Source organism: Lepeophtheirus salmonis, chromosome 7, assembly GCF_016086655.4.
Source record: "Lepeophtheirus salmonis chromosome 7, UVic_Lsal_1.4, whole genome shotgun sequence".
In the NCBI taxonomy this organism is placed as follows: domain Eukaryota; kingdom Metazoa; phylum Arthropoda; class Copepoda; order Siphonostomatoida; family Caligidae; genus Lepeophtheirus; species Lepeophtheirus salmonis.
This window is the reverse complement of record NC_052137.2, coordinates 6,661,906-6,680,638: the sequence shown is the minus strand read 5'-3', so window position 1 is coordinate 6,680,638 and position 18,733 is coordinate 6,661,906. Positions and strand designations below refer to the sequence as shown.

Genomic DNA, 18,733 nt, shown 5'->3' with positions numbered 1-18,733 from the left:
ACCAATACATATATTGACATAATAAAAAATATTCCTCGAGTGTTTTCTAGTCAGATTGTTGGAGTTTTCATTTAACTTCAATTTCCCCAAAAAAAAAAAAAAAAAAAAAATTTCCTATTAGTTTGTATAAATTGTCGACTTTTGTTTGAGCTTTTTTCAAGTTTGAGTGTAACTGGGATCTAACACTAGTGGATTTGACTTTTGATATTTATGAGTCTGAGAAATGCCTAGTAATTTCATCATTATTCACTTATTTAAGGAATTATATGTACAACAGTAGGGTGTATCTTATAATCAACTAAAGCCTTAAGAATCACTTGCTATTGATAGACCTTCATTCATTCAATCCTTACTCTACCTTCTAGGATATGAATAATGGAGTCTACCTAATTATAGCATAATAGGTAAAGGATATAAAAAATTGTCTTATATAATGTTTTTAAAAGAAAATATACCTTTTTTTTCACATTTTCAACTTTTCTTGATGATTGCCAAGAAAGGAATAGCGCGGGAAAGTGAGCTTCTTAGCTTCTTTAGTCTATGTAGATATATTTTTTCAAAATCCACTACAAATAAAGATTAACATTTTACTTTGCATGTCTCACTGTTACTTCGTCTGAGGGAAAGAATAAAACTCTCACTTGCTTTGCTAAAGACTAAGTGCTCTTCAGAATTGACTACTAATTAAAATTTGTATTAAAGTTCTTCCATTACTAGAAGTCCCAGTCATGAAGCGTATGATCACTTTCACGATCCGGAGATCAGGTAACATTTAGGGATATGGGTGCAGTTTTATTTTACCTCTACATCAAATATAATTAGGATTGTACTTTCTGTATCTTTAGTATTGAGTCTCGATCCAAAACTAATATTTTTCCCTGTTCGTTCTTTAAGGATTTTTTTCAAGACCATTATATGTACAAGTTGGAGGCCATATTTTTGACCTAGAAAAGTGGGCTAAAATTGAGTGTGGATTATATTTGTATTCTTGGACGGATTATCTTTCATTTCTATCGTCCAATTACTTTTATTAACCTTTTCGCAAATTCCACTCTTCAAGTAGTCAAAAATAATCTAAATAAATTGACATATTTTATATTTGAAAGGGGGTATATCAAGGCCAATATAAGTCTCTTAAACCAAATAAAGGCTCGAAACTATAGCTAACACTCTTATGTATCATAACTTATTAACATTTCTGTTTTTTATAAATGTTTGTTAATTTCTGTTAAAAAATTATTCCTATAAACCCTTTGAGTGCGTTGCAAATGACACTTTAACAATAGTCAAAGTTGATCGTCACGAATTAGAAATTGACATACTTTATTTGAAAGGGGTCATATTGGAGACGATTTACAACTCTTGAATCACATAAAGCCAATAAATTATAGTTTCAATTATTGGGGATGCTAATTCATCCCCAATAATTGTAATATTAAGCCCATAATTGATTCAAATATGTCTATGAAAAATAGGATTAAATACGCATAAATTGGCATTTTCTTATTTGATTAATTTTTATTCTAGATTGTTTTTATGTTGAGGCTCTTTTTATATATATAATTAATGTATGTAAACAGTCAAATACGATTGTATTTTTATGAACTCGATGATTTTTGACCAATATATACCTACAAGTTGTATATTGAAAACATTACATTGGATTCCTTAATCCCGGGTTTTTTTATTTTTTTTATTCCAAAAAATTAGAATAATTAATAGACCTAATATCACAAGTACATATGATATAAAGACTATATATGCTTAAGGCTTAGGTATATATTGTATACATAGATCTACCTACTAATAAACAAATATACATCATACATAAACAGAGTTTTTGGCAAAAAAACTACTTTTATTCACAACATATATTTTTATATGTTTTAAAAATATAAATTAATTTTTTAAAGATTGTATATTTATATATTTTATAGTTGCTTAAGAAAGAAAGATTACTCATGTCAAATCTATGCCATGAAATCCCCTTTTTTTAAAATAAAAAAAACTTACACTCAGGAATCTCTAAAGAGCATCTGATTTTCACCACTTAAGTATATACGTTTATTTAATCATTAAAATATTTACAAAAAAAAAAAAAAAATTTTTTTTTTCCTCAGTCAAACTAATATTTGAGTATAATTTGAGTCATAGTCTATTATTAGAGTTTCATCACAAGGCAATGTATGTTGTCTTATTAGTTTATTTTGCTCGTCAACATATAAACACTATTGAACAAAATAATAAAAAATAGAAAATCCCAATTATATACAAAAATTAAGATAAGTAGAAAATCTTAATTATTTTTTTACTTATTAAATATACGAACAGCCCAATATTTCATAGACATATTTGAGTCTATTATATAATTGTTATTCAAATTGCTGGGATGAGTTAGGATATTCAAGAGTTGTAACAATAGTTTAAAATATTTATTTGATATAAGAGACTTTTAGGAGACCCGATATGGCCTTACCAATAAAATGGGTTAATCCCTGATTCTTATATTGGGACAATCAATTTGGCTGTCTTTAAGATTGCCATTTGGGACAGAAATTGACGATAGTTTGTCGAAAAATACAAATTGTCTTGTTTTTATGTGGACGAGCCACATACCACCAGTTTTTATTAATTTTTAAAGGCACGAACAAAGTGTTCCATGTAAAGATCACTTTTGAGATTTTGAAAAAGAAACGTTACCATCGCTATTTGTAGGAGATATTCAATCTTTTTCATAAAGATGTCCTGTAAAAGATGCGATTGTGTACAAGATGTACTCAAAAATGAAATATAAAATCTTGAATGAAGGACTCAGAAGAGTAACCATGATGAAAATAATGCAATCATATTTGAATATACTGTAGATGGTTCATATATATGTAGTATTATTGGTGACATTTTTTTATGAAAATGACTCATTCGTAAAACAGTTTCTGTGGGACATTATAAAGTTCAGTTGCCCAGAATTAAATTATTATTTTTAAATTCACACTTCATTCATAACATTAATAGACTAATTAACGATGAGTAATCATTATTAATTAAAATGAAGTTTTAATTAAACAAAGTATAATGAGACTTGGATATTGTAATTTGTACAATGTACACAACAGACGTAGTAAATATCCTAGTCATTGTTCAGAGTGGTCCATTACAATCTGAACACTTTGAATTTTAAACTTTGACAAGATATAATTTATTTTTTAATTATAAAATTGAACACAATTAATACTATAAATAGATGTGTGTTTGAGATCTCTTAATACAGTATATTTGAGGGCCTCGGTGTTTGGATGACGGTCACTGGAGGGCTGTAGAGGGAGCAAACAGTGTTTGGGCCAGAAGGGAATGTTTTAAGGCAACCATTTCTGTGCCTTTTTTGAGGTGTTATTATATTTCCATCAGGGTAGTTTTCCTGTACCCAAGGCGAAAGGTTCTGGTGTAAAATCCCGTGATCTCTTGTATAGCCCCTCATAGACTTGATGGGATTGGCCTCGGCTGTTTTATTTAGCTCCTCCAGGTCCAGATAATCCTTTTTGACAGAACTCTTCCTCCTATCAAATGTTTGAGACTTGCTAACGGCGTAGGAGATGGTCTGCGAGACGCCCAATTCCTTGGAGTACGCGAATGAAAATTTGTCAATCACGTTCACTTATACGTAGGCTAGAGAGCTCAGGGTTTTTTGTTATTTTGTAACTAATTGTATATGCTTTAATATATCGAAATATGAATTAAGTTCAATTACGCAACCTTCATTAAGTATTTAATTAGTAAGGGTTCAGATTTCAATGGACCACCCACTACAATAACTTTGAGCATATATTCTACTAATGGTAAGGATTTTTTTAATTATTTGTGAAAACTTGTACAAAAAAATGGCTAAAATAATTAATATGTAACAAAATACATATTTGCATGACGGTAGCAATTATATGCTTTTGTAAAAACAACATATGGACAATAATATTTAGAGAGAACGTTTTGTGTAAGAAGCTTTCATGACTCTAGAAGGGATAAAATTTCCCCATGAATTTGAATGTCATGTAAAAGCTGCGATAAAAGTACTTTGTACATAAAATGGGAATACATTTTGAATTTTGCAATAGTCTGATCCTTTCCTATTCTACATAATAGATATGGGGCAGCTTTACAATGGGACAATGGGTCTGGGTAAAACGTATCAGCATCCTCCTTGCGCCCTTAACAAAATATATTGATATTTAATACAGTTATGAAAAGATTGTTGAACCCCTGTAGTTTAACCCTGGACTCTCTTTAGTAATGACAGAACTTTCACTTTAATATATACATATATATTTCGTTGACATATTTTAAAAAAAATCATAGGGTTATTCTTGAAATTATTGGGATGAGTTAAGATATCTAAGAGTTTTAGGTATATTTTAGAATCTTTATTTGATTTAATAGACTTATATTAACCCCGATATGGCCTATTTCAAACAAAATCAATCAATTGTTCATTTTTTTTTATTGTGAAGATCAATTTGGGCGTCTTTAAGTGTAATTTGCATCACACCCAAAGGGTTCAAAAGAAAAATTTGTTCATAGAAATTGACGATTATGCATCGAAAAATACAAATATAGTTGTGTGAGGTAAAGGCATTACCCTGTACTTCCATTTCCGGACTTTATTTCCCATTTTCTAAATGGATATTTCATGATGCCATACGGTTTATGTTAATAACCTAGTTTTTTTATAGCGCATTAGAGGGAATACCCCGGGGATCCCACTTACTAATCACGTAGATTTCAATTGTGAAGAGAGGACAGAAAGAGAAAAAGGGTTTCTGATCAGGGGCGTCCGCAGGGGGGAAGTCTGATGATTGTTGATTCATGTGAAGGAGTTATAGGTAGAGATGTAAATCGTATGAATTTGTTAGCTTGTCCTCTTTTTTGGAATTGGTATTCTGAAGAAGGAATTTGATTTTCCTTTAGCAGTTGTCAAAATAGATTCAATTATATTCTAAACCTGATTTAACATTCGTGCCTCCTCATCAAAGACGGAGCTTAACCCCGAGGATTTGTTGGAGTTGTAGTCCTTATTGGACTCAGAGTAGAATTGGGGATGGGCATCTAAATATTTCTTGCCAATTTCGTTGTTTATTTCCTTCTCCCACTCCTCCCTTGTCATAGCTGATTGCAGCTGATCTCCTCCCAAACATTCCTCAAATTGTCAAAGCTACCATGTTGATTTTCGCTTTCTTTTTTTTTAACATACACATTATACACACGATTTTCATGACTAGTTATAGACGATAGTCGACAACAGGGAAAGAGTAATGTCCGGGATTTACTAGTATCTCTCAAAATATCAATATTATTCACGGACTCATTCATACTCACTATTAAAAATTTATGATGACGTCATTTCTAATCCATAAATCATACCCGTCTCCCATTCATCACTAGTCTTCACCATTACGAACTGCCCACCCCACACTGTACAGAAGGGTGGGGGGAGGGGGGAATTACTATCTGTTTCGAAATATAAAAATCATGACGTCACTAAGATTTGCCGCTTCAAAATGGGAATGAAATGTCCGAGTATGAATTATGCAGGGAATAAACTTACTTGGCATGAAAAGACAGGTAATAAATTGACTAGAAATCTTGCTTTTTTATTCATGTGCCACACTTTAGGCTCTTGTATTTTATTTTTAGAAAATATATTTCAAATCTTTTTTTAAAGAGGCGTCTACTAGATTAAGTATGACATATTTGAGTCAATTATAGGGTTATTATTCGAATTACTGGGCCGGATTAAGATACCTAAGAATTACAGCTATAGTTTAGAACCATTATTTGAATTAATCAACTTATATTAACCCCCATATTCTCCTTTCAAATAATATATAAATCAATATTTGGTTCTTTTATTATGACAAACTATTTTGAATATTTTAAGTGCTATTTCCAACATACCCAAAGGTTAAAAAGAATAGTTTAATGATACGAATTAAAGGTAGCTTGTCCCAGACTACAAATATAATCAATATGGGGATAAACAATTATAGCTTACTTTTGCGTTGATGGGCCCCATATATAGATACAACCCAATATTTCATAAACATATTCAATTCAATCCCAAGCTTTGTATTCAAACTTGTGACTTTTTTGAGATGGACATTTTTTTAACAAATTTACAAAGTGTTATCTCTTTTTTAATTTTCTTTACGAATTCGGCTCTAACGTTTGCCACCACTCTTAAAAAAGTATTCCAGAACCCCTTCCACCTTCTCTTTAGAAACCTTTAATAATAAATATTGTCTAGACTCTGAGTCACGTCTTTGATACTTAATCTCAGGCTCATCTTCTACCTCATAAATGCACCTTAAATGTTATATATTTTTTTAAATCTCCTAATTATTATTTTAACAGTTCAAGGCCTCATATCTAAGAGGTTAAAAACATGAATATATAACATAGATAGACTCATCCTTGTTAGAGCTTATCAATTAATAAGCACAAACGTGTAAATATTTAGACTACGCTGTCAATTCCTCATTTTCTCTCGTTGGAAAGGTGGAATTATCAAAGAAAACAAAAGGATAGAAAGTCGATCTTTATTAAATGTTTAAAAAAATATGCCAAAAACTTCATTTTATACATTAAAAATGTTTGTTTTATTCTAGTCATTTCCTTTCCCTTTTGAGCAAACTTATTACAAGTTGTTTAGAAATAATATCAACGTTTAATCATTCCTTATTTTGAAGATTTTTTTTTTAATATTGGTTTATTTTAAACTAGCGTTAGTACCCAACATTGCCCGGAGTAGTCAGGCGTCGGCTGGGTGGTAATTTTTTTGCTTTAATAAAATCTAGAGTAGAGGTTCTCAAATGAGGATAGGCGTACCCTTGGGGTACTTGAAGGCACTCCAAGTTGTATTTGATATTTTGAAAAAATGTTTTCATGTGATTCATAACTCAGGGGCGTACGCAAGAGGTGGGATGGAGGGACTTTAATTAAGGAATATTTGTTTTTTAGTAGAAAATTTAATGTTTGAATGTTTTTTTCAAAAAATTTAATAACTGGAATTGTTTAACTTAACTATTTTTGAAAATAAATATGGATTTTTGAGTTTTTTGTGAATAAATAAAGATTTTTGCAATTTTTTTTCCAAAAAAATTAATTTTTTGAGAATAGATATGGATTTCTGAAAAAATATTCGAAAAAATTTAATATTTATAAAATATTTAAAATTAATTTTAATTTTTTTCCAAAAAATTGTAATTTTTTGGATGTATTTTCCAAAAAAATTTAAAAACCTAGCCCCCCTTCAAAATATAATCTTGCAGACCCCCCTGTCACTGAAGGGGAGGAAAAAAATTACAAGTGACACATCACTAAAAAAACGTTGAGAATTCCTGATCTAGAATATAACTCCCGAAGAATGCCTCAGTCTTACTCACCGTTTTTTATGGCCACAATCACATGTAACCAGGGCTGCAGAGTCGGCTCCTTTTTTGGTGGAGTCAGAGTCGGGAGTCCGAAAATTTGTACCGATTAAGAAGAATTAAATCATGGAACTTGAAAAGTAACTAAATTATAAGTTTTCTTCACAAAATTCAATCATGTTCTATAGTCTATCAAATCACAATTCCTGAACATATCTAATTTATAAATGTTCTGTGCAGAGCATAGTGACTAGGGATGCCAGTTCATTACATAGTATTGAGAATAGTGAATGCCATCATTGTAAAGTGTAACGTGGCAGTGAGAGGTGGTTTGTATTGTTGTTCCTCGGTTACTTTGAGTTTCAAAAGGCAATTTTTTGGTTTTGGATATTGAATAAGGCTCCCCTCTCAATATTGGAACCCCTGTTTTAGCCTGCCCCTGTTTAAAAGAGACACCCATGCAAAGTTTCAGCCTCCAAGCCTGTGGGCACCGATAAAGAACACACACACGCAGACTATATTTTATATATTGACAATATTTTTTATTATAAATTCGAGTTCGAGGGATAATTTGATTGAAGGGGCTTTATTATTCCGACAGAAAAATCTCTTGAATCGAGACATTTGATGATGCAGTTTGTGACGTCAGGGGAAACAAGGAATTTTGTCAATACTTGAATCCTTATAAAAACTTGAAATGAATGAGTCATTTTATAATAACTTTTATCCATTTGTTTAAAATATATAATTATAAAATATTTTAAGATTGAAACGGTTCTTAAAAATAATAAATTGACGTATACATTTAGAGTAAACTAAAGGAGTAAGTATTAGGCTCAGTAAAAAGTTCTGAGCGTTTTTTGTTAGATGTTTTTAACGAGTTATATCCCACGATTAATACATTACATCAAAAAATGTTACAAGTATGCTTAAAGCTTAAGCATACACTTTAAAAAAATGATTTTTCAGTTGGATGTTTGGTTAAAACGTTCCAAAATGGAACCCTTAAAAAAGTGAAAATTGGATACATTCTTCAGTATCATTACGACCAAGGTGAAAAGGCGGAGCAGGTAGACAAAAAAATTGTCGTTGTTTATGGGACCAATACAGTATCCAATTCAACATCAAAGTGGTGATTTCCAAGGTACCGTTCCCGTAATATGGACGTCGAAAATGTCTATAAAATAATGGAAGTCGTCGAGTTGGACAAGCAAAATGAGAACTTGATTCATTGCCCAGGAACTGAAGATTAGTCAGAAAACCATTTGGAACCATTTAAATCGGATAATCCAAACTATATCAATTTCAATGTCTAAATAGAGCAAAAAAATGCTCAGAACTTTTTACTTCGCCTTTCATTTAAACTTATAGAAAAGAAAAAGGGAATATGTTATTAGTAGAGTTGAGTATTTTGTAATTAAAAAAAAGAACGCAATATGGTATACCTGAATTAAAACCCATTTTTAATATCAGTTATCTGTTTTATGATTTTGGAGGAAAAATATGAATTACTTCTATCAATCATATGTACTTATTTTATTATGTATTTGTAAACATACACCAATTTACACCAAAGATATGCAATAATGCTTACATCAGAAGGAGAAGTTAATAGAGACACACGATTATTCAATAATGAACAAAACAGAAGAAATAGCACAGGCAACAACCGTTTCTCCTTTTCTACTATTTTTAACGGTAGTTTTTTCACATCAAACTACTCAACTCTAAGCTGATTGAGTTTTATAGAGCTCAATAAGAATGAATGGCGACTCCTACAGCAGAGCTCTTCTTCCTCTGCCAAGGAGTGTTCCTTTGCTCACAATGAGTAGGTTATCAGCACTTATATTTGAATTATAGGGGATTGATGGAAATTCAAAAAACCGCTGAAAAATTAAAAATTAAAGCCAATATTTCAAGATGATCTCTTCATCTCATTTTGGCTTACATCCAAAAACTGTTGAACCCTAGTCTTAACGAATTAATATATTTTTTAAATCCATATCAATGAAATATTTAATATCATTATTTCATTTGCAAAAATAATAATCATTTATTTCATTTGCAAAAATAATAATCATTTATTTCATATTCAGAAAATAAACGTAAATAGGTCATGAGTCACACCTAATATTAGAACCCTTCACAGTGAATTTTCGAGTAGGTAAAATTAGAAAGGTAAATTTTACGCAGGTGAAATTTTATGTTACTAACTTTATCATGTAAATACGTCAACTTATTTAATTTTGTGTGAAGGCAAATATATTCAAAAAGACTAGATTAGTACTTTTTTGATAACGTGACATTGTCATATAATCAATGTAATTAATACAAAATTTCTAAAAAAAATATATTACATATAACTGTACTAGTTATCCGTTTACGATTACGTCACCATTTGTCATAAACTGTTTTCTTTTTGCATTCTTATTCATCATTAAGGCTTTTTATAACAACAAAAGGGATCCGTGTAAATAAGAAACAAAGTATAGAGATTAGAAAAAGAAAAACGATTGATGCGTGTTCTCTTTCTTCAATATGCAGGAAATAATTTAATTGGTTGTTGTTAAGTTAAACTCTCACTCTGAAGTTTGCATTATTTCATATATTTGGTGTAAATTGTTTAAAAATGAGTCAATATAATTACAATATTTTTCTTCTACGAATGCAATTTTACATTTAGAAGATTCTTCTCCTTATATAAGTAATATATCTTCTTTTTCCATAATAACTTAACAGGCAGCTGATATTAACAAATGTATGAATTCAGTCGTACCATATGTCTTGCTCCCGCCTACTCCTCGCACTTTTTTTCCCCTATAGTATATTAATTCTGCTTATATACTGGTAAAAAATAAAAGCCCACCCCTCTCCAAAAAAAAGGAATTAGCAAGGAGTTGTTAACATTTCTCTTTGAAAGAAGAATTATCGTCTTTATTTTGGTGTTTATTGATTTAAAAATTCATACTAAAATAAAAATATGTATATGAATTTAAATATGATTATAATATTTCCCCTGTACTAATGTTATTTTAAATGAAAAAGATTTTCTTCTTCATAGCAATCATTCAATTTCTCCTTCCAAAATCATATAACAGGCAGATGATAATAGTACTAATTGAGTATTGCCACATATCTTGCTCCCACTTTCTCTCCGTGATCTTAAACGAATACCATCTCTATTTATAACCAATTCAACAGTTTTTTAAAAATGACGTCACAATATTAATTGCAACATAATCACAGCACTTTTTACTGTTATTGTCTTGTAAGTGGTGTAAAGCCCAGGTTAATAGAAATACAAGGTTATACCATAACGCGTGTACGACTGATCTTTGACCTCCACCACGCTTTTAATACTGACGTCATAGTAGATGAGTGGTTGAGTGTTTTTTCAAAATCAGTTTGTCTTTCCAACAGTCGTTATGATACATTAAATTGAAAATTCTAGAAATAGTGACGTCATAGACTAGCAGTGGCCGATAACATGATGGTCTTACCTTATATTTCTATTAACCTTGGTGTCAACTTTATAGGCCGTCAACTCAAAAACGAGCGAGCCAAAAAAATGTAATCGATTAACATCACTTAGTAGTAACCTAGATGTAATTAAAGTTGAAGGTTCTTTATAATTAAAGATATACTGCTAAAAATTACTATAGGTTATTAAAATTACCGGCAATATCTGGTTAATACCTAAATATCATCCTTTATATGTATTATTTCCACAATATATCGTTTAATTTATTTGTAGGTCGTGAACCCTTCGGCTTTAGGATCGTTGGTGGAAAAGACGCAGAAAGAACTTGCCGGATTGAAAAAGTTACACTCTTTTCACCTGCTCATGAGGCTGGATTACAGACTCATGATTATTTGGTTACTGTTCAAGGACAGACTGTATTCGAATTAAACCATAATCAAGTTGTTGGACTCATTCAAGGAGCAGGCCAAGTTTTGGAGATCATCGTTGAAAGGTGAGATCATTTTTTCGCAATGATTTTGTTTTTAATTGTACAGTCAGGGTGGCACATATTTAGGGTCATGTTTTAAAAGTTTAAATTGTTGGGGGTACAAATGAATTTTCTAGACTCTCAGCTTTCAAATGATATATCACATTCTCCAATTGGAGTAAAGATGTTCAGCCAAACACATCAAAGACAATGGATAGTTGATTTGATCGATTCTAGGACAATTGACCGAAAATGTTTTTGCCGAATGACATTTTTCCGAAAAATGATAAATAATTAATTGATATATTCAATTGTATATTTGAATTCAATTTAAAAGGATAGAATGATAAATAGGTTTAATGACTAAAGAGCCAGCTCCCAAAAAATGTATTCGACACGTCATGTAATCATCTAATTTGGTTAATTGCGTTACTTATGTTTAGGGACAACTCTAGGGAAGCTCACTGCTTTTGAAAGATATTATACTTGTTCGTCAATTCTTGGGTATTTTCCAATATGAATAATCCATTGTGTCGAATGATGATACATTGGTAACGGAGAAGTGATTTACACTCCTTCAATTACAATTGTTATCGTGGTTATTTATTATTTAAAGTACTACAACAGTAAAGATTCGAACTACATTCGAACCAGATACTACTTTGTTTTGTTTATATAGGGTTTTCCAATAAGAGGTATTATTTTGATATTCAAAGAAAAATGGCATTTTTTGAAATAAATGATCGGATTTTCATTTCAATGTTAAGAGAAAGGTATGCCATTAATAATGGAAAACAATATGAGCCAAATGGCTGCCACAGCTACTCTTAAGGGACCGTATCGTTTTAATTAAATTTCCCATCCCCAAATCGCAAAGGGGCTGTTGTATGATTTTTTTATGACTGGAATTGGATGGTATTGATCAGAACAACGTTTACTTTCAACAAGATGGCCCTACGTACCACACAAGCAACGACACCATCGTTCTTCACGGGAAAAGTTTCGTGAAGCTATTGATGGCATACAACAGCCACTTTGCTATTTGGTGATGGAAAATTTTATCAAAAGGATACGGTACTGTAAGCATAGCTGTGGCAGAGCATTTGGCTGATATTGTTTTCCATTTCCATGGTTTCTCTTTTCATTGAAATAAACATCCGATCATTTATTTCAAAATTATTAGAAAACTCTATATAATGACCATTAGTGAATATATTTAATAAAAAAAATCTTTCTCTCCAAAAGAGCACTCATTAATTTACCCATAGGGCATACATAGTATAATAGGAATTGAAAGTGAATTGAAATATATAATTATATACCTATATAAATAAATTAAATATCCTTTTTTGGAGAAATCTCCCAAATGGTAGTTTGGAGAAATGTAATTAGGCAAATTGCCCATTGGAAAAAATGTTTCCTGCCAAAAGTTCGCTCACAGATTTGATCGTAAAATTGCAAGATTGTCAACATTGTAGAAGTAAATATCCAGACTGTCCAGCTGCTCAAAAAACACATGGGACGTAGAATGTGCTTTAAGAAGTTGTCAACCATTTAAAAGCCGCTGTCAAATCAGATACGAATATCCAGGGCCATCAAAGGGGAATCCAATTATGTCCATGACCAAAATGGGAAAAAACATGGAAGTTTCGAGGAAAACAATTTAGCCACACCTCAAGGAACTTTGAAGGTTTGAAGCTGTATATATGGGCCCTAAGGGAAATGGTAAGAAAAACTCTTTTGGGGAAATGGTCACGTGATGCAAGTCAAGCGTATTTTTTTTTTTTAAACATAACAAAAATATGTTTACAATAGACCAAGTTTATAACAGGATTAGTGACATATATAGGGTATTATCCACAGGTGATATTGTTTGTCTGTACCGGAAAAAACATACAACTCAAGTCATGCTTTATGGGACTATTGCTTCAGGCGGAAAGAGATCGTCCCCTATTTGGATTTTGCGCTGCCATCAAATTAACTAAGTTCTGTTTGCATGGACATCATTTACTTCCATTGGAGCATTATTATAATTCGAAAGCTAAGAGACTATGAAATTAAAGGGTACCAACTACTTGGAGAAATGTTCATACATAAAAACACAAATAATTGGTTCTGAATTGGTCTCATTTAAAATTCGGTCAATGCCGATTTTATTGATGAATTTTTGATGATGTCATATGTGTTTCAAAATTTTAAACATCAGAACAAATACGTCATATGAAGTTAATTGTGTTGAAAAGTCATATTTGTACATATCATTAATCAGGAATGGGGGAAAATCGGTTCATAGATTGAGAGAGAACATAATCCGCCCATATCACTGCGTTACTTCCTGACATTAAAACATACATACGGTGTATTTTTATTGTCAGCTGTAAATGTTTCTGTATTTTTTCTCCGAAGCAGTCTTTGGAACGTTGATTGATTGAATTAAAATAAGCTCTTATTAAGCTGGGAACTATTCCCAACAATTCTTAACTAATATTTCCATAGAATAATTGACATGAAGTCAACATGTTAAGTGATAATTTGTGCATATAACACAAATTCCGTTGACACATTATTTCATGGTGTTATCCCACCCACACAAAAATATACAGTGTATTTTGTTGACAGCTGTCGATGTTTCTGCTTCTTTTACCCCTATAAGCGTTTTGAACATTTATTGCTTGAATTAAAATTAGGTCTTGTAAAGTAACTGTGAACAATTCTCAATAATTATTGAATAATTTAATTGCACAGTTGTAAGAATTGGCCAACTACAACCTAATTTCGTCTCTTTTTTATGTTTCTTTTCTTATGAAAGATTGCGTGAAACAATAAACCACATGATTTACGTTTGTATTTTGTAAAGCGGACGTCATTGTAGAAGCTTCTCTTAATACAGCTTTGCAATGTGATGCCTGTTACGCCGCACTGTAAGCCCACATACATACAATGTCGGACTTTATGAGTTTGTTTTAAGTAGATATATAACTAATTAAGGATGTTATCCGTAAGATAAGATATAAATATAATTATTTATACATTTCCACCATGAAAGAATGATTATATCAGAATTATGATTAATTATTTTGTTAAAATAAATAATTTGACATTGATCGTAATTGATAATAATTATCAATATTTTACCGTATTGACCTGACAATAAGATATGGACTTTTTTATTATATCATTTTCCATTGCTTACTTATTAGATGGTATATACGGAGTGGTATATTAAAATCTGAAAACCTTGAGTTTAAAACTTCAACAAGATATAATTTATTGCTTAAAATTAGAATTTCAACAAAATTACACTAGACTCTCCAGAGAGCTGTCAAAAAGGGAGTGGAAAGATCCTTGTGAGAGTGGAGAGGCCACTTCTGACACCAGCAATGAAAGAAACCTATTTCCTCTGTTGCAAGACTCCTAAGAATGAGTATTTTGAGTTCTTTTGAACTCATTTGTGACACTTTTAGACCGCCTTCAGTCCTGATGCCAAGTCCCTTGACTAGACCTTTTGGTTACTCCCGCTAGTATCTTAATAAATACACCATAAATAATTGCCGCCTCACACACACATACACATGACATCACTCTCCTTTATGATGGAGCCTGTGACGTCATTGACAACATTATATTTCCTTCTCAAAAAAATATTTAAAAATTAGTTAATATATTTTGCATGACACTAAAGTCCATTTAGTTCTTTTAAAAGTTTTAAGTATTGATTAAAAGCTTCTTATATAATCATCACTGATATTTTTTTTTTTATAGAGGTGACCATATTGTGCCTAACTTTGACGAGCTTTGGGGTAAGCAAGGTCAAAATACCACAAATGAGCATAAAACTGTAGCTGAACAACTACAGGAAGGACCCCAGCGTGGTAAAGAGTATTTTCTTCACGCGATGTCAGCTGGACTACCAGGAAAAAAAGACACCGTCTTCACAACAGTGGGTAAGCCCAGGGTAAGGCTTATGTTATGATTCAAATCAGGGATGTGCCTCTGGATTGCTACTCGTGCTTTAAGAAATAAACATAAAAAACACCAAAAGCTCCGCTAATTTTGCCTTAAACTATTTTGCCACAGTTCATTTAGCCGTAAAATATTTCGCCTCAAGGAAGTTATGCCCAAATAAATGAGATTTATATGTCGCTTATTTATTTATTTTGGGTCGAACTAATGTGCCCTTTGAATGTTTTAAATCAAAATATATAATATTCATTGTTATAAGATACATTAAATGTTTGTTTTCTGTTGGAACAATGATGGAATTAGGGTCTTGCCCCATATTATATTTTTCCTCAATACATGACTCTTTTCTAGAATGAATCATCCATCATGTCTAATGATAATTACTAACGAAGAAGTGATTAGCGAATCTTTCATTCCAATCTTTGCCATGTTTGTTTATTTTTGATTTTCTTATTTTTCTAATTGTATTTCTTATTTTGTCTCTGTTTTGAAATCATTACATAGTGAGATTTTGTTGGTGAATACATTGCAATTTTGGGGCAACAACCTTTTAATCCATTTAATAGTAATTTATATAAATCATATTTTGCTTAAAATTTGAAAAGGAACTTGAAATTGTACCAAAAATAAACAAAAAGAATGTATAAATCTAATTTATTTATATGTAAAGGCGAAATATCCTTGAGGCAAAATTACCAACCACCCGAAAATTTGTCTCGTGTATCTAAAACACGAGTATTTACTCGTATCTCGTCACAACAGAAAGTACTTTTTTTTTCTTTTTGGAGTACATGTTAATCTTCATAACATCTTTTTTATTTGGATTTAAGAAGTTTCACGTTCACACGAGAACGAAATCTGTTTAATCCGAGAATTTTCTTGTATCTAATGGGAGTCCTATTACTATTTATATTAGAAGGGAAAAACAATTTAATCATGAAAAAATATGATTTTTGACAATAGGTTTTTTTTAGCAGGGGGTGCTTAAGATGATTTTTTGAGAAAATAAATCCTTAAAAAAATTTCATTCTTGTTTCCGCTTATAAAATGTGTATCCGCCTCGAAAAAATGTCTAGTACAAAGTATAAATTCTTTGGCTTGGGAAGCTACAGCCCACAGTGTGGACACCCTGGTTAGGATGCCAAAAGTGTTAGGAGAGAAGCAGTATTAGGGCAAGTAAAGAGTATTCTAGTGAGTAACAATTATTCGAGAAAGTAACGAGTTTTTAAACGAGTATAGCTCGTAATTCCTGGAGTAGTTTTTTTTTTTTTTAACTAAAAAAACCGCACATAAAAATTTAGCTCGCGGCACATCACTAATAAAAATGTATCAAAGAATGTGATAATATTTTTTTTTTTTTCCATCTTAGGCCCAAGTCATTCAATACGACAACCCCATTAATTGCTACTCTGAAGACGTGATTAATGAAATGATGGAGGATAATGTGAGTTGGAAGAGATCCTTGAATCCGGAACCAGTAAAAAAAAGAGACCATGTTCTTCCAAGGATACAGAATGCTCCCTTACCCGTTAATTCACATCTATCAGTCCATAAGGAAAAGGGATTTAACCCAAGGAATTCAAATGTTCTCGCCTTTATGTCAGAACAAGAACGTGCCAATTTGAATCCCAGCAAACAATCTGAAATTTATCACACTCCCCTTCCCAGATATTTCTATTAGGCAAGCGTGCCTATTTTGTCTGTCTCTCTCTCTCTCTCTCCCTAACATTACTTTGAATTAATTCTAAAATTAAAAGTAGTTTATGTAACGTCACTTCTTGCTCGGGAAAGATGAATAGCCAATTCAATTTTACCAATATATAAAAAAGTACATATATAAAGATATTCTAAACCAAATAAAATAGCATATGTAATTTATAAAACCATACGATAAAATATATTTATATAAATACAGAGTCCGCCAAAACTATTGTTTTGCGCTTAATTGCTTCTAAAGGGTCGTGCAAAACTTTGTTTTGAGACTAGAATGAAACAATGACGTATAGAGGGGTATTTACGCAACCTTTAAAACTTTTTAACGCAACCTTTCATTGCTTATTATTTAAATAATGAATTAAAATAAATCAAAATTGTCCTTTTTTAAGACACCTATTTATATGTTTTTTTTTCTTCATATAAATTCGCCACCAAAATATGGCAGTATGTACTAACCTTTGTATATAAAATAAAAAGAAACAATCCACAATCACGGTCCATTTAAAACGATAAAATATAACAAAATGACTACTAGAATTATTAGATGATAATTGAAATAATACATTAATAACATAAACTAAGAGGAAAATAAAACTTAATTTCGGTACAACATTTGTCTCAATAACTTTGTTCTGACAAGAGAATAAAGAAGTGGAGAAGAGATGATTCAATTTTTAATCCTACACTTGGTAAATAAATCCTAGAACTCTAGCCTTGGCTCCAGTTAAGATAGTTTCTTTTATTCTATTCCCGCACTCTATCTTCTTCTGTCCTCTCGGCCAATTTTGCCCTCACAAACTCGTTTTTGTGCTCCGGACATATATAATCTTGGTGATTCAAAACGAGCGGTTTTTGGATTGTAGAAATAAAACACATGAAATACTATATTATCGTCTAAACTTTATTATGAACCGAAAAAACAATCCTTTACAAGTATTTCTGGAAAATAATACCCTTCATATGTTGGCTGCAACTCGACTTTAAATGGTTCATTCTTTCAGGCCAATTTTCGATGACACGTTCAAGCATTATGCCCGGAATCTCACGAATAACTCGCTCAATATTTGCTTCCAATGCTACAAACGTCGCTGGTTTATCCACATAGACTTTTGCTTTTACGTAGCCCCAAAGAAAAAATTCCAAATGCGTGATATCACACGATCTTGGTGGCCAATTCTCCGTGCCAAAACGTGAAATTAATTGCTCACAAAAATGATGTCCCAATAAGTCCATTGTTACGCCCGCTGTGTGGCAAGTGTCACCGTCTTGTTGGAACCAAATATCGTGGAGACTATGTTCTTCAATTTGAGGTACCAAAAAGTCTGTTATCATGGCGAATCGATTATTCACGATCTTCGGCTACACTCTCGGCTACAGCCGCAATATTTTCTACGCTGCGAGCTGTACGTGGCCTACCAGACGACGGGGCATCCAAACAAGTTGTTGCTCATTCAAATTTTTCTATTATTCTGCGAATTGTGGATTCTGAAGGTCGATTATGTGGATCATAAGTTGGGCGTAATTTGCGAAAAACTTATTTCACTGAATGCTAATTTTCATAGTACAATTGAACAATTTGTACACGTTGTTGTGGCGTTATCTTTCCAGGAAGAATTGTACAACTAAACGGAGTAAAAATGACGTATGAATTGGACAGAACTCGTGCGCGCCTGTCAAAAACTCCCTACT

At 31.7% G+C, this 18,733-nt stretch overlaps 1 protein-coding gene across 1 annotated transcript; it reads left to right on the top strand.

The window, feature by feature from the left end:
* The first annotated feature begins 483 nt into the window (after window positions 1-483).
* Window positions 484-17,534, top strand: LOC121121515 (PDZ and LIM domain protein 1). Its single transcript, XM_040716467.2, has 4 exons — window positions 484-765; window positions 11,170-11,389; window positions 15,128-15,320; window positions 16,698-17,534. Exons 1-4 carry the CDS (start codon window positions 729-731, stop codon window positions 17,007-17,009), a joined length of 762 nt encoding a protein of 253 aa, XP_040572401.1. The 5' UTR covers window positions 484-728; the 3' UTR covers window positions 17,010-17,534.
* The last annotated feature ends 1,199 nt before the right edge of the window (window positions 17,535-18,733 follow it).